Raw genomic sequence first — 23786 nt, 5'->3', positions numbered from 1 at the left:
CAGCAAAAAAGGCAAACACAGTTCTAGGATGTATTAAGAGAAGTATAGAGTCTAGATCACGTGAAATAATTATCCCCCTCTACTCCTCCTTGGTTAGGCCTCATCTGCAATACTGGGTCCAGTTCTGGACACCACATCATATAAAAGACATTGACAACTGGAGCAAGTTCAGAGAAGAGCGACCAGGATGGTGAGTGGACTGCAGGGTATGTCCTACGAGGATCTGGGAATGTTTAGTATGTAAAAGAGGCTAAAAGGAGACTTAATAGCTGTCTACAAATATCTGAAGGGCTGTCACAGTGTAGAGGGATCATTATCTACACATGGAAAACACGAGAAGATATGGAATGAAACTGAAAGGAAGATACAGATTAGATATTATAAAAGACTTTTTTGACAGAGTGATCAATGAGTGGAACAGGCTGCCACGGGAGGTGGTGAGTTCTCCTTCAATGGAAGTCTTCAGAGGCTGGACAGACATCTGTCTGAGATGGTTTAGTGACTCCTGCATTGATCAGGGGGTGGGACACGAGGACCCTGGAGGTCCCTTCCAACTCTACCATTCTAGGATTCTAGTGGTAATTTGTCCCCCAGTCTCCCGGGTGCCCCCCGCCGCTGTTCGGCCTCCACTCACCTCCTGGATCAGGCTCTGCTTCACCTCCAGCCCTTTCTTGCTGGTCTTGGTCAGGGACACTGGGAATAAACAGCAGAGATCAGTCAGGTAACAGCTCGGCCCCCAGACACCCGTCATACAGCTGTGGCCCCCGGAGGCCCCTCACCTTTCTTGTCACGCTTGGACTTAGGCATCCTTCTGCTCTCAGTCACGTGTAGCTCAGTCTGGCTGTGTGAGGCCCCCGGCGGCGCGCTGCATTCTGGGATACAGGTCTGTCTCTCTCGGTGCCTGCTGATACTGCAGCCCGCTCCGCGCTTCGTTCTTTCCCGGCCTCGTACACAACAATCACAAACGGTTTCCGGAGAGAGCCGTTTTGTAACGGAGCCAACAGTAGTAGGCAGACAGGCGGCGGACGGAGGACTCAATCCGCGCGGTGAGTGGAGCTTCCGGTCCGTTTCTGTGGTGCTGCTCGGGCGCTCTGCTCACTGCCGGGCTCTGCGCTGTCATGGCGGCCGTGGTGCGGCTCGGGCTGCTGCTGCTCTCTGCGACTGTCAGCGCCGCTGTGTACGAGGATCAAGTGGGCAAGTTTGACTGGTGAGTGCGGGAGGAAAGAGGGGAAGGGAGACTACAGTCACGGGGGAAACCTCCACAGTGCTGGGATATTCAGGAGAGGTCCGCAGAGATGTCCTTCCTCCGACATGTGAGAGAGCGCCCCCAGAGGTGCGGGGTGACAGGAGGAGAGAGCACCCAGAGGTGCGGGGTGACAGGAGGCGAGAGCCCCCAGAGGTGCGGGGTGACAGGAGGAGAGAGCAGCCAGAGGTGCGGGGTGACAGGAGGCGAGAGCAGCCAGAGGTGCGGGGTGACAGGAGGAGAGAGCCCCCAGAGGTGCGGGGTGACAGGAGGAGAGCGCCCCCAGAGGTGCGGGGTGACAGGAGGAGAGAGCACCCAGAGGTCCGGGGTGACAGGAGGAGAGAGCCCCCAGAGGTGCGGGGTGACAGGAGGCGAGAGCCCCCAGAGGTGCGGGGTGACAGGAGGAGAGCGCCCCCAGAGGTGCGGGGTGACAGGAGGCGAGAGCCCCCAGAGGTGCGGGGTGACAGGAGGAGAGCGCCCCCAGAGGTGCGGGGTGACAGGAGGAGAGAGCCCCCAGAGGTCCGGGGTGACAGGAGGAGAGAGCCCCCAGAGGTGCGGGGTGACAGGAGGCGAGAGCCCCCAGAGGTGCGGGGTGACAGGAGGAGAGAGCCCCCAGAGGTGCGGGGTGACAGGAGGCGAGAGCCCCCAGAGGTGCGGGGTGACAGGAGGAGAGCGCCCCCAGAGGTGCGGGGTGACAGGAGGAGAGCGCCCCCAGAGGTCCGGGGTGACAGGAGGAGAGAGCCCCCAGAGGTGCGGGGTGACAGGAGGCGAGAGCCCCCAGAGGTGCGGGGTGACAGGAGGAGAGCGCCCCCAGAGGTGCGGGGTGACAGGAGGAGAGAGCCCCCAGAGGTCCGGGGTGACAGGAGGAGAGAGCCCCCAGAGGTGCGGGGTGACAGGAGGAGAGAGCACCCAGAGGTCCGGGGTGACAGGAGGAGAGAGCCCCCAGAGGTGCGGGGTGACAGGAGGCGAGAGCCCCCAGAGGTGCGGGGTGACAGGAGGAGAGCGCCCCCAGAGGTGCGGGGTGACAGGAGGAGAGCGCCCCCAGAGGTGCGGGGTGACAGGAGGAGAGCGCCCCCAGAGGTGCGGGGTGACAGGAGGAGAGCCCCGCACCTCTGGGGGCTCTCTCCTCCTGTCACCCCGCACCTCTGGGGGCGCTCTCCACCTGTCACCCCGCACCTCTGGCTGCTCTCGCCTCCTGTCACCCCGCACCTCTGGGGGCTCTCTCCTCCTGTCACCCCGCACCTCTGGGGGCTCTCTCCTCCTGTCACCCCGCACCTCTGGGGGCTCTCGCCTCCTGTCACCCCGCACCTCTGGGGGCTCTCTCCTCCTGTCACCCCGCACCTCTGGGGGCTCTCTCCTCCTGTCACCCCGCACCTCTGGGGGCTCTCTCCTCCTGTCACCCCGCACCTCTGGGGGCGCTCTCCTCCTGTCACCCCGCACCTCTGGGGGCGCTCTCCACCTGTCACCCCGCACCTCTGGGGGCTCTCTCCACCTGTCACCCCGCACCTCTGGCTGCTCTCTCCACCTGTCACCCCGCACCTCTGGCTGCTCTCTCCTCCTGTCAGCCCCCAGAGGTGCGGGGGCTCTCTCCATATATATGTATATATATCCCTGTGATGGGGCGGTGTGTGCAGCTGATGACACACATCTTCCCCCCGTGTTGCAGGCGGCAGCAGTATGTCGGGCGCATGAAGTTTGCTGCACTCGAGTCTGGACAAGGAGCCAAGAAACTGATTGCCGCCACCGAAAAGAACGTGATTGTGGCCTTGAATTCTCGCACGGGCGACATCTGTGAGTGTCTCTTCATTGTCTGATCTCACTGATCAGTTGCTGTCTCGTGTCACTGATCACCTCTCTCTCCTGCAGTGTGGCGTCACATAGACAAGGACACCGCGGAGGGCGCCGTGGATGCGCTGCTGATGTACGGGCAGGGTAAGTATACTGTCAGGGCCAGTCAGGAATTCACCTGTTGTATCAAAGGCCCGGACTGGTACTCTTAATTCTCCTTGCTTTACACTGCAGCTCATCTTTAGAATTGCTGTTTTTCATTGTGATGAATTTATTACGTTCACAACTGCAATAACTTAATGTTCCTTTATTACTTAAATTGTCCCTGGTTAGAATAGGCTTGTGTGCTGCATACTGACGAGTTCCCCTGATTATGACGATTCCTTTGCTGCAGTTCCGCTTCTCACCACCTCAGTCATCAAAATTTTCCTATAAACAATGCAACAGCGCCCCCACTGGCGATATATCTGAGACGTATCAAATGCTTTTTTTTCCCAGATGCCATCACTATTTCAGGTGGTCGTGTTTTGCGCTCTTGGGAGGTTAACATTGGGGGTCTCAATTGGGAAGCTCTTCTAGACGCTGGCAGGTAAGAAATTATGACACAAGCAGAAGGCTTTGCTACACTATTAAACAGGACTAATCCTGTATAAATTGTGATGACCAACCTCATACGATCCGATCACCTCCCAGCTCCTCTGCTGTGCGCTGGCCACTCTGCCCCCTGCTGGCTTTCTGTATATAGTGACATTTTGTATTTCTTCAGTTTTCAGGTGGCCGGTTTTGCTGGAACTCAGGATTCGGCACGATACATTGCCGTGCTGAAGAACTCTGCATTATCGCTTTACTATCTGTCCAATGGGCACATGAAGTGGTCCGAACCTCTGCCGGACAGGTACAGTCATAGGTTTTTGCTGTGCAGTCCTCCACACTGTGTCTTCAGTGCGATCTGTAGGTTTCATCCCTCTGAACTCAGTTTGGTTTATGAACAAACCTGTTTCTGGGAAAAAAAAAAAAAGTGTTTTCTTCTATCCCCAGTGGCGCTGTCCAGTACCAGCTGCTGCATTCCTCCTACAAAGGGGTTGTTCATGTGGTGGGAATCGTCCCCAACGATCACATCCGGATCCTGACATTTAGCGTGGATGATGGATCGATCAGTCAGCAGGTTGGTGACCGTCTGCAGCCGCCAGTCGTGCCAGTGGTCTGATTGTGTTCTGACCACTGATCATTGTGTCTTTACACAGTTTCAGGTACCCACTCACTGGCTTCATACTCTACAAGGGACGTGTGGGATCGTCACAGAGGGTGTCTTGGTCTGTGCGGACACCGTAACTGCCTCCCTCCATACCTTGTCCTTGGTTTCCGGGGAGGAGACCACCCAGCATCACCTGCAGGTTAATTACCTCCACTTCACCCCCCCACACCATCACACAGTAGAACCCTCATTGAAGAATGCTATAGTAATCTTTTTCTTAGCCTGAAATGGGTGACAACGCACAGATAACTGCACAATGCAGAATATTATGGGTGAGTGCTTACATAGGATCGTATGTATGATACGTGGTGACTGCCATGTTTTTATTTTAGGCCCTTGGTGTGGAAGCGATTGATGACATCACTGAGCTCGGTGTTGTGACCGCACCACGTACAACCACGGGATCGGCACTGCCACAGTTCTTTCTCCAGATATCTCCACAACGCTTCTTGCTGATGCAGTATCGAGATGGGATCCTCACCCCTCTGCGAGACTTCTTTCACGTGAGTATTTTCCTTTTCTCGAGATTACTACTGATAATAGGATACCTTTAAAGGGGTATTGATGCGTTTGGAAGTTATCCCTTATCCATGTAATGGGGATGACTTCCTGATCGCTCCCCAAGAAGGAGCAGTGGTCGATCATGTGCACTGCCGTGCCATTCATTCTATTCGAGTGCCGAAGTGGTCCATTTAAGAATGAATGAAACCATTCACACGGGGCTTTTCAGAGTCACGGTTCTCGCAACTGGTGGTGATGAACCCACAGTAATCAGGATGTTATCCTCTAATCCATTGATAACTTACAAACTGAGAATACCCCTGTAATCTGACATTTTATAATTATTTCATTATTCCTGGCACCTGCAGTGCCGCTTTGTAACAGCAGCAGTACTGCTTAGGCAGATACCTGTGCGATATTTGCATTCCAGGACTTCAGCCATAGTTATCATTTCCAAGCATGTTTTGTAACTTTTTTTTTTTTCCTATATCTTAGACGTACTCGGTCACTTTTGCTTCCACGGGTGACAAGACAGTGGCAGCAGTTCTGCAGTGCAAGACTGACACGGTGAGTGCCCCATCTCTTATCATTCTTATTAAACCCTTACTGCCATCGGACAGTATAGTACGTCCGATGGCAGTATCCCCCGCTTTGATGTGGGCTCTGGCGGTGAGCCCGCATCAAAGCCGTGACATGTTAGCTGTTTTGAACAGGTGACATGTGCCCGCAATAGGCATGGTTGGAATCACGATCCACCAGTGCATATTAACTAGTTAAATGTCGCTGTCAAACTCTGACAGCGGCATTTAACGCGCGCTTCCGGCCATCGGTCCAGAAATACGCACACCGAATTGATGACCCCCCGATCACGTGACGGGGGTCCCGTCACGTGATCGGGGGGGTCAGGGGTCATCGGTTCGTCTGCATAACAACTAGAGGTCTCCTTGAGACCTCTATGGTTGTTGATGCCGGATTGCTTTGAGCGCCACCCTGTGGTCGATGCTCATAGCAATGCAGTAATTCTGCTACTTATGGGCGATCTGAGCATCGCCTCTATGTAGTAGAGACGATCGAGCTATGGCAGCTTCTGGGCACTACATACAGTAAATGTTATTCTTACTCTGCTCCCTTGGGATATATATTGTCTCCCTTTCCTTCCCCAGCTTACCTTCATGTCTCCTCCATATTTCCTCTCTGTGTCTGTAATGTAATGTTTATTGGATACTACATTTGTATGTGATAAATACTAAACAAAAGTTGAACACTCATTAATAATATACGGGTAATATATGCATAATCCCCCAAGCATATACAAAGACCAACAGGCTATACATTATGAGCATGTATATCAATCATATCTCACAGGCCTTTATCATGTCGCTCAGATAATGTAGATTAATTCTAAGTTCCTAAACTAAATTACGACTACGTCCACTATTTACTAATTCGCAGCCTACTATCTTTCACTATATTATCTCATATGCAAAGTCTCCATTCTACAAAGTAAGACGAGAAGAATTCCACCTCTCCAAGATCTTTTCAAATTTTCCCAAGCATCCCCTGTTCTGATATAATGTGTGCTCGTATGGAACAATCGTATATTCCAAGTCAATCCAAGTTCTAAGAGAGGGACATGAATTACCCATCCACCGTAGTGCCAATACTTTCCGTGCCATAAACAGTGTCTCACGTAGAAAAATCCCAACATGGTGACCCCAAACCTCCTCCTCCCATACCCCAAACAAGCAGACCAGTGGTTCAAGAGGGACAGGAGTTTGCACCAGTGATGACAAGAATAGCGTCACCTCTTTCCAGTACTGTAGGATAGCGGGACATTGCCATATCATGTGAATAAAATCTGCATCTGGTGAGTGACATCGCAGACATTCTGATGATTGGAATCGACCCATCCTAAAAAGTCGTATCGGAGTCAGATATGATTGGTTTATTATATACAGCTGTATCATTCTATTAATAGATGATGATACTCCGATCGGATACTCCAGGATCTCTTCCCACTCCTCTCCCTGCGTATTAGGAATGAGTCTTTCCCACTTCCCTTTAACAGAGCTTATGGCAGATTCTGCTCCCACCGACAGCATGTACGTATATAAAGAGGAGATAAGGCCTTGGGGACCCTGTGAATTAAGAATTCCTTTCAAAGGTAGGGACGAAATGGCACGGCCCTCACCCATACACCTTATGTGTGACTGAAGAGCAGATCTTAGTTGTAAATAGCGGAAAAATTGAGATCTCGGAACATCACGTTTAGCCTGTATCTGTTCGAAAGACTTTAAGGTTCCATGATCATACAGGTCTCCTATCAAGGAGACATTATGTTGAATCCAAAAATCAGTGGACGGGTGACTTAGTAATACCGGAAAATAGACATTTTTCCATAGGGGAATTTCAGCTATGATATCCTTAAATCCGATCACTTTCTTAATTTGCCTCCATACTAATCGTGCCAGACGGAGCAAGGGCAGTAAATGAGGGACACTAGGCCTCTCCAACTCCAGGAAACCCAGTGGGCAATCACTTCTTGTCGCGTTAAGCAAGTGACTTTCAGAATTAGGAAGATAATTACCCTGCATCCATTTACTTAGGGCTTTAGTCTGGTCAGCCAAATAATATAGGAAGAAATCTGGCAGCGCCGCCCCACCTCCCTTTTTAGGCCTCTGTAGAGTGGACAATTTAAGTTTGGGTCTGGTTTTCCCCCACATAAAAGATGTGACCTGGGAATTAAGATTCACAAAGAAGGACTTGGGTACCATTACAGCACTGTGCTGAAGGTAATAGCTAAGTTTGGGAAGTAATATCATCTTAATCAGGTTAATGCGTCCGGCCACAGACAGCGGTAATTTGCTCCAAGTTGCAAATTTAACTCTAACCAGCTCTAGCAATGGGTAGACATTAAGTTGTAAGTCGAGCGTACTGTTATGGGATACATGGACACCCAGATATTTAAAGCTAGATACAATAGACAACGAGGAGAGAGCCTCAAGTCGAGGCATCGGGGAATGGGATAGGGGTAACAGGGCATAAATATCACCCCATCATCTGCATATAAACCTATGGTATCTACCCGACCCGCTATATCTATACCCTTAATACCAGGGGAAGACCTTATACGTATTGCCAATGACTCAATCGCAAGGGCGAAGAGGATCGGGGAAAGGGGGCACCCCTGACGGGTCCCCCTGTGTAATGAAAAGGACTCAGATATGGAATTGTTCACGATAATACGGGCTTTAGGTTTCATATAGTGTTTCGACCCATTTTATAAACTTATCACCAAAGCCATATCTCTGTAGGCATGCGGAGAGGAAAGGCCACTCAAGAGAGTCAAAAGCCTTGGCGGCATCTAACGATGCCAGTGCCCATTTGTTGTCTGACACTAGAGAACTATATTGGACTATTGACTGGACTCGTCTGATGTTAATTGAAGTGCTCATACCAGGCATAAAGCCCGTCTGGTCAGGATGAATAAGGTTTAGTATTATCGAATGTAATCTGGTGGCGAGAATCTTAGTAAAGGTTTTATAGTCCACATTTACTAACGATATGGGACAATAGGATCCACATTCTAAAGGGTCCTTCCCCTCCTTCCTAAGCACTATGATATTGGCCTCGTAAAAGGATTCAGGCATAGATTCCCCCTCCCATATTCCCCGAGATACCTTTATCAGAAGTGGCGTTAATATGTCTCGGTATTTTCTATACAATTCAATAGGGAACCCGTCCGGCCCAGGAGCCTTCCCAGATGCCATGTCCATTATGGCATTCTCTTATCTCTTCCACAGTGAATTCAGCGTCCATAAAGGCTCGCTGATCAGGATCTAAGGTAGGGAATTGTTACATCTGACAAATAATCCAAACACCCCAAATCATCAGAGCCACTTTTAGATTCATATAATGACTTATAATAATCACAAAAGCAGCCGAGAATCTCCTCAGTTGAAGACACCAACGAATCATCCGACTTACGGTTCTGTAGTATTGTGTTAGAGGTATTATATTGGTGCACCAGATAGGCCAAAAATTTACTTGCTTGGTTTCCCAGCTCAAAATAAGACTGGCGAGCAAAGAATAATTTGCGCTTAGACTTAGTGTCCATATGCTGGGTGTATAATCGTTGGGCAGCCAACCACTTAATCCTATTGCCATTAGTTTGGTTAGATATGTATGCAGCCTCTGAATCCTTCAATCGCCGTTCCATCACATCATCCTCCCTTGAGGTTACCCGCTTAATATAAGAAATTGTGGAGGACAAGCAGCCCCTCAGATATGCCTCAAGGGCATCCCAAAATAAATTAATATCCTGAGGTTCCTGGTGGGACAAAATGAAGCAATGCAATGATCGATTGTTCTATCGGTGGGTACTATCAGTTTCAGCCAGAAAGGGTTCAACTTCCAAACCACACTGTTATTTAATTGCCCGTACTTAAGTCTAAGGATGACCGGGCTATGGTCTGAGATCCCTCTACTGCCATTTTCTATATTATCTACCCACATCGCCAGACCACTGGATCCGAATATGTAATCTATGCGTGATAGGGAGCGCTTAGTAGATGAGTTGTATACTCTCCCAACTCAGGGTGCCGCACTCTCCACAAATCTAGCCACCCGCTACCCTCCATAAATTGCGACAGCTGGGTTGCTGTCGGCGAAGGAACCCCCCCCAGACACTCCATCATCCAATCTCAATTTATCAAAACGGTTATTCATGACCATATTGAAGTCCCCCATACAGATAACATCCGCATCTGGATAATTTAGGGCGAAGCTCATCGCCTTCTGAAGAATGGACATATTAGCCGGGAGTGGATTATAAACACAATTACATATTCCCTGGTATTTATCGATGCATATGCGAAGACAAAACGACCCTCAGGATCCCTCCGGGTCTCCCTGGCTTCCCATCTAACATCTCTATGCACCAACAGTGAAACCTCTCTCGAGTATGGAATGCATGGACAGACCATTGTACCCAAGGCTTCTGCACGCACCGAGCTGTAACCTTGGTCAGATGCGTCTCCACCAAGGCCACAATGTGAGGGCGGTAATGTCTAATCTGCGAGAAAACTTTGATCTTTTTCCGGGGGGTTTTTATACCTCTCACGTTCCATGTCATACATATAATCTCAGACCCCATGTTTACTCCGCTGGATATGGCCTACATCAGTACCCGAGTAAAATTTAGAGACACCACACATAGATTGAAACTGCTGTTGGCTGCAAATTCTACCTAAAAAAACAAATAAAACCACTATAAAGAAACATCAAAGTAAAGAAACAAACAATACGGGAGCAAAGTCCTGCTCTCCCGTCATGAAGTAGACAAGGGGATACCATCACTGGGCTCAGTGTCCGGTATTGTTGGTAATCCGGACGCCTGCGGAAAAAGCTCCAATCGAACCATCAATAAAAAGAATTCTGATTAACAGTAGAAACATTAGGATTCCTTCGCAGCAGACCCTTTGTGGGACCGCAGCCGCTTCCACCGGATCCGTAAAAAATATAGAAGAACCTTCATGGACCACCCGGAGCCTGGCCGGATAGATCATGGAGTACACAACATTCTTCTCCCGGAGCTGCTTCTTGATGTCCATGAATTGTGCCTGCTGTTTCTGGAGTTCCATAGAAAAATCTGGAAAAATTGAGATCGTGGCAATGTTGAACTTGATGGGACTTTACTGTCGAGCTAGACGTAGAATCGCATCCCTATCCCTGCAATTGAGGAGACGCGCCAGAAAAGGTCTAGGTGGGGCTCCAGGAGGAAGAGGTCTTGTAGGAATCCTGTGAGCCCGTTCCACAGCAAATGTTGGGGAGAATTCATCTCCCAGAGAAGTTTTGAGCCAGTCTTCTAGAAATTGTTCCGGATGTTGACCTTCCTATCTATCCGGCAGACCAATAACTCGGATGTTATTCCGACGCATTCTATTCTCCAGGTTGTCTGCTTTTTGCCTCCATGCGTTCATAGAGCCCACCGCTTTCGCAAGCATGGCCTCCATGGGTACGATGGTGTCCTCTACCTTGGACACCCTCATCTCCACCTCTGTAATGCACCCTCTCATGGCCTGCATATCTTGTCGAAGATGCCCCACCTCGGTATGCACGTCCTCTATTTTCCCCGTCAGCGATGTCCCACTTAAGGAGATGACCTGCATCAGTTGTTCAGATGCTTGCTTGAGGGTTAATTCCTCCTGCTCACTCTCCTCTTCACCCTCAGGCCGGTTTTTACGCTGAGTCTGGGAGGGGTTATTTCTGAGGGACCGTGTGGTATCAGAATGGTCAGGTCTAGCAAACTCTTTCAATTTTTCGGCTGCTCCTGTCCCCTTAGAGCGGTTCATTTTCAATAGCAATATGGCACAGCCGGGTAACAGTAATGGTATATCCAGGGGATTCTCATATCCAAGTTATGAGCACAGCGGTGCTATAATATAACGGTGACAAGTGTCCCAAGGGCAACACAGAGCAATAGGACCACACAGAAGGATAATATCCCGCTCTGACAAGTAAACGAGAGGTCTTATGGCTGGGGAGAGATCTGCAGCGCCCACAAAGACAACAGCCAGGGAGGGGTCCAGAGGCCCCTAAAGTAATAACACTGGCAAGTTAGGTGACTTAGCAGAGGGGAGTGCGGGGCCCAATCTTCCAGGGCACTCACCACTTCTCCCCTTCAAGTCCTCAGGATGTATGCTCACCGTCCTGTCAGCGCTGCAAGGAGGGAGCCAGCGCCACGTCTCTCACAGCCAGAGCGCGCGCTTCTGAAAATGGCCGCCGCCTCATGCAGGCCCCGCCGGCTGCCCCTACCTATGCAGCTATCAGCCCGCCGAGATTCGGCTTCCCACGGGGTCCAGAGGTGCTCCACAGTCCACAGGGTCCGACACTGGCAGGTATGTCACGGCGGCCCGAGTCCACTGACCGGATTAATTGCAGGATATGAGGAGCGCTCCCTGAACGCGTCCTCTCTCCGCCGCTACATAGCCACGCCCCCCCAAGTTGTTCATTTTTTATTATGTTTTGTGGGACATTTTTACTCAATTTCTATTTGTCTGCAATATTTTTGGGAGTTGTCCGCTTAGCCCATTTTTCTGGGTGTTTACTCTGGGAGAGTGATATTCTTCCACTCTTGGCTACAGTGTAACATTGTGCTTGATGATTATTGTACTGAGCTGCACATATTAGGTATCGCCGTGTTCAGAATTGCCCGATCAATAAAAAAAAACCTGATCACTAAACGGCGTAGCGAGAAAAAAAAAATTGAAACCCCAGAATTCCATTTTCTGATCACCGCAACTTTGCATTAAAATGCCATAACGGGCGATCAAAGAACGTATCTGCACAGATGTGGTATCATTAAAAACGTCAGCTTGGTGCGCAAAGTATAAGCTTTCAACCAACCCAAGATCATGAAAAATGGAGACGCTACCGGTCTCGGAAAATTGCACAATTTTTTAAGCAAATTGTGGAATTTTGTTTCACCATTTAGATAAAAAAGATCCTAGACGTGTTTGGTGTCTATGAATTCGTAATGACCTGGAGAATCAGGTCAGTTTTAGCATTTAGTGAACCTAGCAAAAAAAAGCCAAACAAAAAACAAGTGTGGGATTGCACATTTTTTGCAATTTCACCGCACTTGGAATTTTTTTCCCGTTTTCGAGTACAAGACATGCTAAAACCAATGGTGTCGTTCAAAAGTACAACTCGTCCTGCAAAAAATAAGCCCTCACATGGCCATATTGACGGAAAAATAAAAGTTAAGGCTCTGGAAAGAAGGGGAGCGAAAAATGAAAACGCAAAACCGGAAAAAGATCCGGTCATGAAGGGGTTAATGTGAACGCCCAGTCGCTATAAGCCTCTCAGACCAGCAATTTGTTAGGCCTGTTTCACACATCCGTTTGTCTCCATCAGTCAAAATCCGCTGTTTTGCCAAAAAAAACGGATCCGCCATTTTTATTGTTCTATCCGTTTTTTTCCCATTGATTTGCATTATCGGCGGATCTTGACGGATGGTCATCCGTTGGATCCGTTTTTTTACGGATCCGCCATAATTTTGGCTTCCGCTGCACACTGCGCATGCCCGGAAGAATTGCCTTTGCCGGAAATTTAACCTTAAATCCCGGTCTGGCGGCTGAAAAATTCTCTCTCCCTCTCTCCTTTTTTACGAGCACGGGTTCCTTTGCCGACGGATCCGTTTTCCGCCATTTTGGCGGATGGCGACGGATGTGTGAAACAGGCCTTACAGACCAATTACTTCTTAGGCCGGGTGCCCACGAATCTGATCTAGCAGTGCTTTGGATGCAGTGTTTGATCACTTTGTCTAAAGCGTTGTCTTTGATTGAACGCAGGTGACTCCTCTCTGATTACTAAAGCGTGGGGATTTACCACCTCTAATAAATCCAGTTGATGTAATTTCTGTTGTGGACACTAACGTCTCCACAAGAGACATTGACATGCTGCGGTCTGGAGAAACGCGTTGCATGTCAGTCTCTGCGGGTGATCCGCAGGCGCACATGTACGCATAGTGGACATGGGATTTCTAGAAATCCCATCCACTATGCTCTAACATCTAGCCGCTGCGGGTCTCAAGCTGCATAAATACGCAGCATCAAACCCCCAGCAGTTCCTGATCGTGCGCACATACCCTTATAGCTGAAGGTTTGCTACAGTTATAGAAACTGATGCTTATGTATAATTTACATGTGGATCCGGTGTTTTTCATATATTTTTCATTTTCCAAAGCAGAAAATCCCAGAGGTGGAGATCCCAACCGGACTGAGCTGCTCGCAGGTAACTCTGTCGTTGTAACTCCCGGAGGATTGAGCGTCCGTGATTGATCGCGTCCTGTAACATCATGTCTGTTCTGTGCAGGAGACCTGGTCATGTCCCGGACAGACCTATACTATCAGCCTGTACATGGCGGACAGCGGCCGGAGGCTCCTGGACACCACCATGACATTCACGCTGGAGCAGAGCTGCGTGAAGCCCGACGATGTGAGTGTCTCCATTACTCCTCTCACTGTTTATAATCGTCGCACTGTCGCCTTTCCTGACTTTCTCTGTGTTTTCTCAGTTGTACCTTCAGCTTTTCCTGAAGAAGGATGACTCTGTGGGTTATCGAGCGTTGGTGCAGACCGAGGACAACCAGCTCTTGTTCCTGCACCAGCCAGGTGACCTCTGCTTCCCTTATGGCCTGTGAATTGCACGCTTGTGTAGCATTATTATTATTATTTATTTATATAGTACCATTGATTCCATGGTGCTGTGCATGAGAAGGGGTTACATACAAATTACAGATATCACTTACAGTAAACAAACTAACAATGACAGACTGATGCAGAGGGGAGAGAGGACCCTGCCCTTTCGGGCTTACATGCTACAGGATGGTGGGGAAGGAGACAGTAGGTTGGTGGGTTACAGCAGTTCCGGTGTTGTTTGAGGTGATATCACCGGTAGTGGTGAGCGAGAAGGAGGCAGCGGGGTCTTGTAGGCTGTAGGCTTTCTTGAAGAGGTGGGTTTTCAGGTTCCGTCTGAAGGATCCAAATGTGGTTGATAGTCGGACTTGTAGGGGCAAAGAATTCCAGAGAAGAGGGGCAGTTCTGGAGAAGTCTAGGAGGCGGTTGGGTGAGGAGCGAATAAGTGTGGAGGAGAGGAGGTGGTCTTGGGAGGACCGGAGATTACGTGAGGAAAGGTATCGGTAGATTAGTTCAGAGACATGGGGGAGCCAGGTTATAGATGGCCTTGTAGGTCAGTATTAGTAATTTGAACTGGATACGCTGAGGGAATGGGAGCCAGTGAAGAGATTTGCAGAGGGGAGAAGCGGAGGAGTAGTGAGGAGAGAGATGAATTAGTCGGGCGGCAGAGTTAAGGATGGACTGGAGAGGTGCGAGGGTGTTAGCAGGGAGACCACAGATAAGGATGTTGCAGTAGTCGAGGCGGGAGATGATGAGGGCATGCACAAGCATTTTAGTAGATTGAGGGTTGAGGAAAGGACGGATTCTGGAAATATTTTTGAGCTGGAGGCGAACAGGAGGTAGAAAGAGCTTGGATGTGCGGTTTGAAGGACAGGGCAGAGTCAAAGGTTACTCCGAGGCAGCGGACTTCCGGTACTGGGGAAAGTGTGATGTTATTAATTGTTATAGCTAGGTCGGGTAAGGAAGATCTGAGAGATGGAGGAAAGATGATGAGTTCAGATTTGTCCACATTGAGCTTGAGGAAGCGAGTGGAGAAGGAGGATATGGCTGATAGACACTCTGGGATTCTGGATAGCAGAGAGGTGATGTCTGGGCCAGAGAGGTAGATCTGAGTGTCATCAGCATAAAGGTGGTAGTGTAATCCGTGGGACTTTAAGGCTGTAGATTGCAGATTATTGGTGCTCAGTTTTCTATTAGTAACTATTCTTGTTTATTATCGGCAGGGAAGACCTTGTGGCTACGAGAGGAGGCACTGGCCGATGTCATCACTATGGAAATGGTCGATCTGCCTCTTACCGGGGCCCAGGCTGAGCTGGAAGGAGAATTTGGAAAGAAAGCAGGTACAGGGGTTGTTGGACACAGCAATGGAATTGTGGGGTGTCGGAAGCCTCTCTGGGGGTATTTTGCTTTTTGACCTTTCTTACTGTTTCTGTTATAAGACATTTTCTTATTTTTTTTATGCTTTCCTGGAACCAGCTATTCAAGGTAACGCTGACCTGTATAAACCCTTTATTTATGTAATTGGTTGCTGTAAGCGGCGTCAGTGTTTGTCTGTGCAGTGACGTCACAGTTCCTGTAATTTCAGATGTCATCCAGATTAATATTATAATCCTGGGAAATCCAATTGTGCACAAATCTAAGAGTAGGAAAAAAAATGTTAAAAATCATCATTACTCTTGACTCCTTCGACATGGTGCCTTGTGATCTTGCAGTGATATCAACAGGTGCATTATTCACTGCATTTGCCAGTCAGAATCATGTACAAGACATCATCACTGCAGGACGGGCACGGACCTCTGAAGCAGAGGTGCTGGAGTAGCAAAGGATTTAATCTGCTGTTCCTCTCGCCCCTTGCAGACGGTCTCCTGGGAATGGTATTTAAACGCTTGTCCTCCCAGTTGATTTTGCTGCAGTCCTGGAGTGCTCACTTATGGAAGATGTTTTGCGACGCACGGAAACCACGCAGCCAGATCCGCAACGAGATCAACGTCGACACGCTGGCCAGAGACGACTTCAACCTGCAGAAGATGATGGTGACGGTGACGTCCTCTGGGAAGGTGAGCCGTCCTGCTCCGCACCATACATTACACATTGCCACTATTAACAACTGGTGTATAAATGGCAATGTTATTTATCTGCCACCGATCGGTTTATTTCTGGGTGTCTGAGGTTGTTTGTTTTTGGGTCTTTTTCTCTATACCTGCAGCTTTTTGGGATAGAGAGCAGCTCCGGCAGCATCCTGTGGAAGTTTTACCTGCCAGGAGTTAAGCCCGCAGCCTCCTTCAAGCTCGTGGTGCAGAGGACGACGGCTCACTTCCCTCACCCTCCGCAGTGTACCCTGCTGGTGAAGGACAAGGTGAGAACATCTGTCTTTCATGGTCCAGAACATCATAGGTAGCAGAGCTGAGATTATCAGGTAAAGTGGAGACGATTCCCAATCTGTATTGTCAGTAAGCCTGCTGCATTAAAGGAGTATTTCAGCAATTTCTGGAGCTTGTGTGCACAACCACCTCTCCATTTCTGAGTCCATGCTGGGACCCTGTGCTCGAAATAATGACGAGACCCGCATCTATCAGTTATCTGCTTTACTTTTAATTTATCTTAAAATTAAAGGGTTAATGCAGATCTCGGCACTGCTACATCTGTGCATTCTTTCAGTGAGGATCGCATTTGTCTTCTCTTACCATTTTGACAATATCCTGGTTTCTTTTTTCAGGAGGCAGCCATCACTTCTATCTATGTCTTTAACCCCATCTTTGGAAAGCTGAGCCAGATGAGCCCTCCTCTCCTGCAGCGACCCATCCTTCAGTCCCTACTGCTCCCTATAATGGACCACGACTATGCCAAAGTGCTGCTCCTGCTGGACGATCAACACAAGGTGAGAGCAGAATCATGTCGCCCCCCCCCCTCTGTTGAGCCGCAATAATGTCAGTAATAGTTTGGGAAGTTGAGTGACAACCAATGACCGCAGATAACTATTCCACTGGGAAACAGCAGATCTGCCTCGCTCTTTAGCTTTATGAGACACAGTTTTATGAGAACCCAAAGTAAAATGATTGACAACCATAATGGCCGCTGTTGAAGCTCGGAGTGCCGGACTATGAGAATAACCATGCACTGTATTTCCCAATCCTTCCAGGTCATCCCCTTCCCATCCACCAAGTACGTTTTGCAGCAGTTGCAGGAATTGTCATCGGCTGTCTTCTTCTACCTGGTGGACGCTGAGCGGGGAATACTCACTGGACTTCGTCTACACAAGGTATCCTGCTCTGTGGAGACACATTTGGGGGTTCGTCTCTGTCCTCCTAATTCTTCTGGGTTTTTTTTCACTTCTTCTACCAGGATCTTTCCACAGAAGAGATTTGGGAAATCCTGCTCCCACCAGAGCTGCAGAGGATTACCGTGGTGAAGGGGAAGCGTTCCAATGAGCATGTTCACTCCCAGGGGCGCGTTATGGGCGACCGCAGTGTCCTCTACAAAGTAAGGAGAGCGGTTGTTGCTGCAGCCGATCGTGCATCCCCATCAAACCATGATAGTGCCCCCTATAGGACTTGGTGCTCATATGTGTCTGCATTTTTGCAGTACTTGAACCCCAACTTGTTGGCATTGATTACTGAGAGCACAGACACGCACCCCGACCGCTGCTTCATAGGAATCTACCTGATTGATGGTGTGACAGGACGTATCATCCACTCATCTGTGCAGAGGAAAGCCAAAGGTCCCGTCCACCTGGTGCACTCCGAGAACTGGATGGTGGTAAGATCCAGCTTCTGATGACAGTATATTCCCTCTGTCTGCCCATACAGTGCACATCTTCATTTCTCCCCGTCCAGTACCAGTATTGGAACAGCAAAGCTCGCCGCAATGAGCTGACCGTCCTGGAGCTGTACGAGGGGACCGAGCAGTATAACAGCACCAGCTTCAGCTCTCTGGACCGACCTCACCTCCCACATGTCCTGCAGCAGTCCTACATCTTTCCCTCATCCATCCGTGCCATGCAAGCCACAATCACCGAGCGTGGTATCACCAGCCGACACGTCCTCAGTAAGTACAGACTCCGCCCCCCAGCGGACACTTCCTCAGTAAGTACAGACTCCGCCCCCCAGCGGACACGTCCTCAGTAAGTACAGACTCCGCCCCCCAGCGGACACGTCCTCAGTAAGTACAGACACCCCACCCCAGCGGACACGTCAGTGAGTTCGGACCCCCCAAGCCAACACGTCCTCAGTGATTGCGGATCCCCTAGCTGACACGTCTTCAGTAAGTACAGACCACCCAACTGACACGTCTTCGGTGAGTGCGGTCGCCCCCCCCAGCCGACACGTCCTCAGTGAGTACGGACGCCTAGACCCCCCAACCGAACGTCCTCAGCAAGTACAGACCCCTCCCAGCCGACACGTCCTCGGTGTGTACGGACCCCCCAGCCAACACATCCTCAGTAAGTACGGACCCACCAGCCGACATGTCGTCAGTAAGTACGGACCCCGCGCTCAGGTAACTTCTTCTCTGCAGTTGTTTTACTCTGTCGCCTCATTGGGGGACACAGGACCTTGGGTGTTATGCTTTCTGTCCACTAGGAGGCGACACTATGCTTAATCTGAAAAAGATTTGGCTCTGGCTCCTCCTCCACAGTATACACCCCTGGGCGGCATCCGCCTTACCTCAGTTTTTGCTTAGTGTCGCAAGGAGGCACACCTAAGAAGATTCTTCTTGACACAAATGAAGAAAAGAGGGTCTCTCTGAGACTCCCGGCATGGCTCCCTCCTCGGTCCTCTTTTTAGCGGTACCCCGGTTGAGGTAGAGATGGCTCTTCCCCATGTCGCTCCCTCCCCAGTCCTTCGGGTGCATGGTTCGAGGTCGAGGACCCCCCTCCTTCCCCAGCCGCCCTGGGCCTTTTGGGTTGAGGCTGAGGTGAGGAAGAATTCCTCCTGATGGCGGTGAAGCGCCCTCCCTAACCCCCTCTAGGGATGTTAGGTTGAGACGCCACAGGTAGGAGCTGCGTTCGCAGCGCTAACTTTATTGTAGCCCCAGCACTGCTGTGGTCTGCTATGGGGCCGGGGGCTGTCATATTTGGGCCACAGTATGCAGGGATTCCTGTCCCTGCGGCAGCGTCAGCCCTCTAAAGGGGTCAAAAAGACCCTTCACATGGCTGCGCTGCGTATATAGGGGCGTCTGGGCGATATGGCACTCATCCGGGGGGGTTTTTGGTTCGTTTTCCTCCCCCCTCCGGACTACCGCGCTGCTCTGGAGCCCTTCCCGGGCAGGATTTTGTACTTTAGACCGCGGCTTCTGCCTAAGCCGAAGCCGCCGCCCTTGTTACCGCCCCCGGCCTGCCCCCCTGGATGATAATGACGCTGCACAGCGTCATACAGGGGGCGGATTGAGCCAGGAAGGCGCGGTTTTGCCTGTCTGCGCGCCCTTTTCTGCTCTCCGCCCCTCCTCCCTCCCACCTTTTTACCTCAGGGAAGAGAGCAGCGCTGCTATATTGCTCAAGAACACTGCACAGTCTCCAGGGGGCGCAGAACCGAAGTTTTTCTGCTGGCGCCGGATCTAGGAGCACACCGGTGGGGTAAGGCACAGCAGGATATTATCCTGCTGTGGACACAGACTCCCTATAGGTTCCCTATAGCGCTCCTCTGCATAGCCACCCCTGTAAGGTTTTTGGTCATAGAATAACCTGCCGGCACTCAGTGCACTATGTCGGTCTGGACTCGGGGGAGTGGTCTCTCCATCCCAAAATCTTTCGTCGGATCTGTTATCGCTGGGGGACTCCGGACGTGGACCTATTCGCATCTCATCTCAATGCCAAGGCCTCCAATTTCATGGCAAGGACACGCGATCCGAGGTTGCTCGGGGCGGATGCCCTGGTTCAGGACTGGACTCAGTTCCAGCTTCTGTACATTTTCCCACCTCTTCCCCTGATGGCCAGAGTTATGAGGAAGATCAAACAGGAAGGAGTTCCGACCATCCTAATTGCGCCGGACTGGCCCAGACGTACATGGTACGCCGACATCCTTCAGCTTACAGCAGACACCCCTTGGCGTCTTCCAGACCGTCCCGATCCCGTCTCACGGCCCATTCTACCACCAGAATTTAGGGACTCTCAATTTGACGGCGTGGCCCTTGAAACCTGGGTTTTAACCCAGGCAGGTTTTGCTCCAGACGTCATTAGAACCATGATCAGGGCACGGAAACCAGCTTCCGCCAAGGTTTATTGTCGTACCTGGAAAGCGTATTTTACTTGGTGCGACTCTCGCGGGCGAATTCAGTTCCCTTACTCTCTTCCGAAAGTTCTTGGTTTCCTTCAATCAGGTCTGGACGCCGGCCTATCCTTAGGATCGCTTAAGGGTCAGGTGTCAGCGCTTTCAGTGCTCTTTCAGAAGCGTATTGCTAACAAACCACAAGTCAGGACGTTTCTTCAGGGAGTCTCCAGATTGGTCCCTCCTTACAGACGTCCACTGGATACGTGGGACCTTAATTTGGTCCTAACTGCTCTACAGGCACCTCCTTTTCAACCTCTTATGGAAGTTCCACTTCGAGTTTTATCACAAAAGGTGGTCTTCCTCGTGGCAATGACCTCGCTACGCAGGGTGTCTGAGCTGTCAGCGCTCTCCTGCGAACAGCTTTTCCTATTCTTCCACCAGGACAAGGTGGTTCTCCGTACAGTTCCATCCTTCCTTCCAAAGGTTGTGTCTGATTTCCACCTCAATGAGGGCATCTCATTACCGACCCTTTGCCCAGCTCCGGTTCATAGAGTGGAGAGGGCCCTGCATACGCTTGACCTTGCCAGGGCATTGCGTATGTGTGTGTCTAGGACTCCACGCTTCCGGAAGTCTGATTCCTTTTTTTCCTTATTCCAGAAGGCATTCGCAAGGGTTTACCGGCTTCAAAAGCTACCCTTGCCAGGTGGATCAGGTCCACCATCCATGACGCCTACCGCCTAAACAATTCTCCTATTCCGGCCGGTATCACGGCACATTCCACACGGGCGGTAGGAGCCTCCTGGGCCATTCGACGCCAGGCTTCAGCACAACACATGTGTAAAGCGGCCACTTGGACTAGCTTACACACGTTTACAAAACAATACAGTGTGCATACTCAGTCCTCAGTGGAAGCGAGTCTGGGTAGACGGGTACTGCAGGCGGCAGTGTCCCAAGTCTAGGGACCTGTCAGCACAATATTCGTCCATTGCTTCCCACCCAGGGACTGCTTTGGGACGTCCCAAGGTCCTGTGTCCCCCAATGAGGCGACAGAGTAAAGGAGATTTTTGTGTACTCACCGTAAAATCTCTTTCTCTTAGCCTCTAATTGGGGGACACAGCTCCCACCCTGTTGCCCTTGCGGGCTGTTATTATGTTGGGTACTCATATTGTTCCTTGAGCTGTACATAGTAGCCTTTGTTTATAGGCTTGGTTATGTTGGATTTGTTATCTCCTCCTACTGCTTGGGTACAAAAACTGAGGTAAGGCGGATGCCGCCCAGGGGTGTATACTGTGGAGGAGGAGCCAGAGCCAAATCTTTTTCAGATTAAGCATAGTGTCGCCTCCTAGTGGACAGAAAGCATAACACCCAAGGTCCTGTGTCCCCCAATTAGAGGCTAAGAGAAAGAGATTTTACGGTGAGTACACAAAAATCTCTTTTTCCTCTAAATCCTCTCACTTTGGCCCAGAACGCACATGTATATCCAGCGGCAGCAGGAGCCGATAACCCCGGACAGCCCTCTTAAAGCTCTGTTCCCCATAATGTCACTATGTGTCCTTCATAAAGTTGTCCCCAAGTTCTTCCAAAAGTATTATTTCCCCTAGTAGAGCACCCAAATCGTGTGCACATAATAAACCCTATATTTATGGGCAGAAAGCAAAGATCTTGAGAAGTATACGGAATAGTATATTCCACTTTACAAGTAGTGAGCAGTCATCTGGGTCCGGATTAGCGGTCAGTCAGGAGAAACAGAGGCCATTTTTGGGTCTGCGCCTCTAAGTTTTGATGATGGGTGGTGTCGTGAGTAGCACTTATCGCTCTTCTCTTTGATTTCTGCAGTCGGACTCCCATCGGGCGCGATTCTTTCCCTTCCTAAGGCTTTACTGGACCCTCGACGACCAGAAATTCCCACAGAATATACGAGGTGAGGCAGAGCCATATGTCTCCAGTGATGGATCTTGGCTCCTTTATGGCCTCTTTTTGTCAAATATGTGGGGGTACACCCCTGTACTCAGTGTCGGTGAGGTCTTGGTTGCCTCTTTTTGGCAGAGTTGTGGCCTGTATAGTCTATGGGAGATCTTTAGAACTGCTCAATGGGGGTCAAATACTTTTCCCTGAAGCCCATGCTAACACTTTCTGCCACTGATGAACTTTCCGATTTCTTTGCAGAGAAGAAAACCTGATTCCCTACACACCGGACATTCAGATCCACGCCGAGCGCTTTATAAACTACAACCAGACTGTGTCCAGAATGAGGGGGATTTACACAGCACCGTCTGGTCTGGAGTCCACCTGTCTTGTAGGTTGGGGGAAGGGGTCAGGTTTTTTTCCTGTGCTGAGTCTGACGCTGCTTTCTTTGCTCCTGCAGGTTGTGGCTTGCGGACTGGACATCTACCAGACCCGCGTCTACCCCTCCAAGCAATTTGACGTGTTGAAGGACGACTACGACTATATCCTGATCAGCAGTGTGCTCATCGGCCTGGTGTTCGCCACTATGATCACCAAGAGATTGGCGCAAGTAAAACTCCTGAACCGCGCCTGGCGCTAAGGTGGGAGGACGGTACCACCATCAGAAGACCACTGGAGCCAGAGACTTGCCTCTCCCATCTCTGATGACTGAGGAGAGGATATTGGGAAATGACTTGAATCTGTGACACCCCGGCCTGCCATCATGTCACTGCCGCCCGGCGGCCGGGCATGCACTGGAGCGAATGGTTGAATGAATGAGCGACATGAATGTTACACGGGTTAATTCTGGCTGGTGTTTAACCATAGTTCTGCCACACAAACCATTTTCACAATCTCTGCTTGCTGATAACACTTGTTAACAGTTAGGGTGGTTTCACATTAGTGTCTCAGGCCGCAGCGTCGGCCTGCGCACGGCCGCCGCTAAGCCCCGCCCCCTGCTGTGCCTCCTCCGGTAGCTCCGCCTACGGGCGCATGACGCTGCATGCGTCCCCTATCTTTAGCACTGGGGGCGCAGGCCGTGCACAGGTATGCGTTTGGCGGCGCATGTGTCCTGGACGGCGCACCGTCAAAAGGACGCATGCGCCACAAAACGCAGACCTGCTAAAGATAGGGGACACATGCAGTGTCATGCGCCTGTAGGCGGAGCTACCGCAGGAGGCGCGGCAGGGGGCGGGGCTTATCGGCGGCCGTGTGCAGGCCGACGCTGCGGCCTGAAACGCTAATGTGAAACCACCCTTACCGATCACCGCTGCAGTCTATCAGAGGTGGCTGGTCTGGAGATAGGAGCGCAGCACTTACAAGCTCTTTTTTCTACAGCTAGATCTCAGCTTTCAACATTGGAAAGTGCACAGTTCGGACTGGTGGCGCAAACTGCCCATCATTAGAAAAATGCTCCTGAAAAGACGCAATAAAAAAATCTCTCTTAAAGGGATTATTTTAGATCAGAAAAATGTGGCTACTTTCCTGCAAAAATAAAAAGTGTGCACACATAACACATACAATAAAGTAGCTCCGCTCAATAGACATCAACGAGTCACAGTCTGCACTGATACATTGTAGCAAACTAGCAGTGAATTGTAAATAGTTTTTCCAGAAAGCAGAGATTTTGAAAACGCTTAAAAAATTCCATA

The 23786-nt window shown here is 50.2% G+C and overlaps 2 protein-coding genes across 4 annotated transcripts in view; one reads left to right on the top strand and one right to left on the bottom strand.

The window, feature by feature from the left end:
• MRTO4 (MRT4 homolog, ribosome maturation factor) overlaps positions 1 to 912 on the bottom strand; it is a 12281-nt gene extending 11369 nt beyond the window's left edge. Inside the window, exons 1-2 of the mRNA XM_073570327.1 lie at positions 780 to 912; positions 635 to 693 (exon numbers count right to left, since the gene is read on the bottom strand). Coding sequence (XP_073426428.1) covers positions 635 to 693; positions 780 to 807 — 87 coding nt within the window. The 5' untranslated portion in view covers positions 808 to 912. The remainder of the gene's footprint in view (positions 1 to 634; positions 694 to 779) is intronic.
• EMC1 (ER membrane protein complex subunit 1) lies at positions 758 to 23786 on the top strand. 3 transcript variants are annotated; one of them, XM_073570319.1, is made up of 23 exons: positions 758 to 883; positions 2910 to 3034; positions 3110 to 3175; positions 3530 to 3620; positions 3798 to 3926; positions 4070 to 4196; positions 4276 to 4425; positions 4619 to 4789; positions 5283 to 5354; positions 13539 to 13583; positions 13665 to 13787; positions 13867 to 13963; positions 15211 to 15327; positions 15845 to 16044; positions 16194 to 16343; positions 16704 to 16865; positions 17127 to 17246; positions 17330 to 17467; positions 17570 to 17743; positions 17821 to 18031; positions 22027 to 22111; positions 22357 to 22486; positions 22556 to 23786. In XM_073570319.1, the coding sequence occupies exons 2-23, from the start codon at positions 2932 to 2934 to the stop codon at positions 22733 to 22735; spliced, it is 2841 nt and encodes a 946-aa protein (XP_073426420.1). In that variant the 5' UTR covers positions 758 to 883; positions 2910 to 2931; the 3' UTR covers positions 22736 to 23786. The 3 variants fall into 3 exon arrangements, with proteins under 3 accessions (XP_073426420.1, XP_073426419.1, XP_073426418.1); XM_073570318.1 differs by lacking the exon at positions 758 to 883 and adding an exon at positions 917 to 1046; XM_073570317.1 differs by lacking the exon at positions 758 to 883 and adding an exon at positions 983 to 1207.

The sequence above is a fragment of the Dendrobates tinctorius genome, unplaced genomic scaffold (assembly GCF_039654945.1).
Source record: "Dendrobates tinctorius isolate UK_male_01 unplaced genomic scaffold, ASM3965494v1 ptg000028l, whole genome shotgun sequence".
NCBI lineage: Eukaryota > Metazoa > Chordata > Amphibia > Anura > Dendrobatidae > Dendrobates > Dendrobates tinctorius.
The sequence above is the reverse complement of the archived record's forward strand: the minus strand, read 5'-3'. Positions and strand labels throughout refer to the sequence as shown.

What these genes read in the sequence shown, in the direction of transcription:
- EMC1 (XM_073570317.1), top strand. Translation starts at nt 1,119, where the DNA reads ATGGCGGCCGTGGTGCGGCTCGGGCTGCTGCTGCTCTCTGCGACTGTC. An exon ending in GCTCTTCTAGACGCTGGCAG is followed by an intron (nt 3,621 to 3,797) that starts GTAAGAAATTAT and finishes GTATTTCTTCAG; the next exon opens with TTTTCAGGTGGCCGGTTTTG. An exon ending in CTGGACTTCGTCTACACAAG is followed by an intron (nt 17,247 to 17,329) that starts GTATCCTGCTCT and finishes TTCTTCTACCAG; the next exon opens with GATCTTTCCACAGAAGAGAT.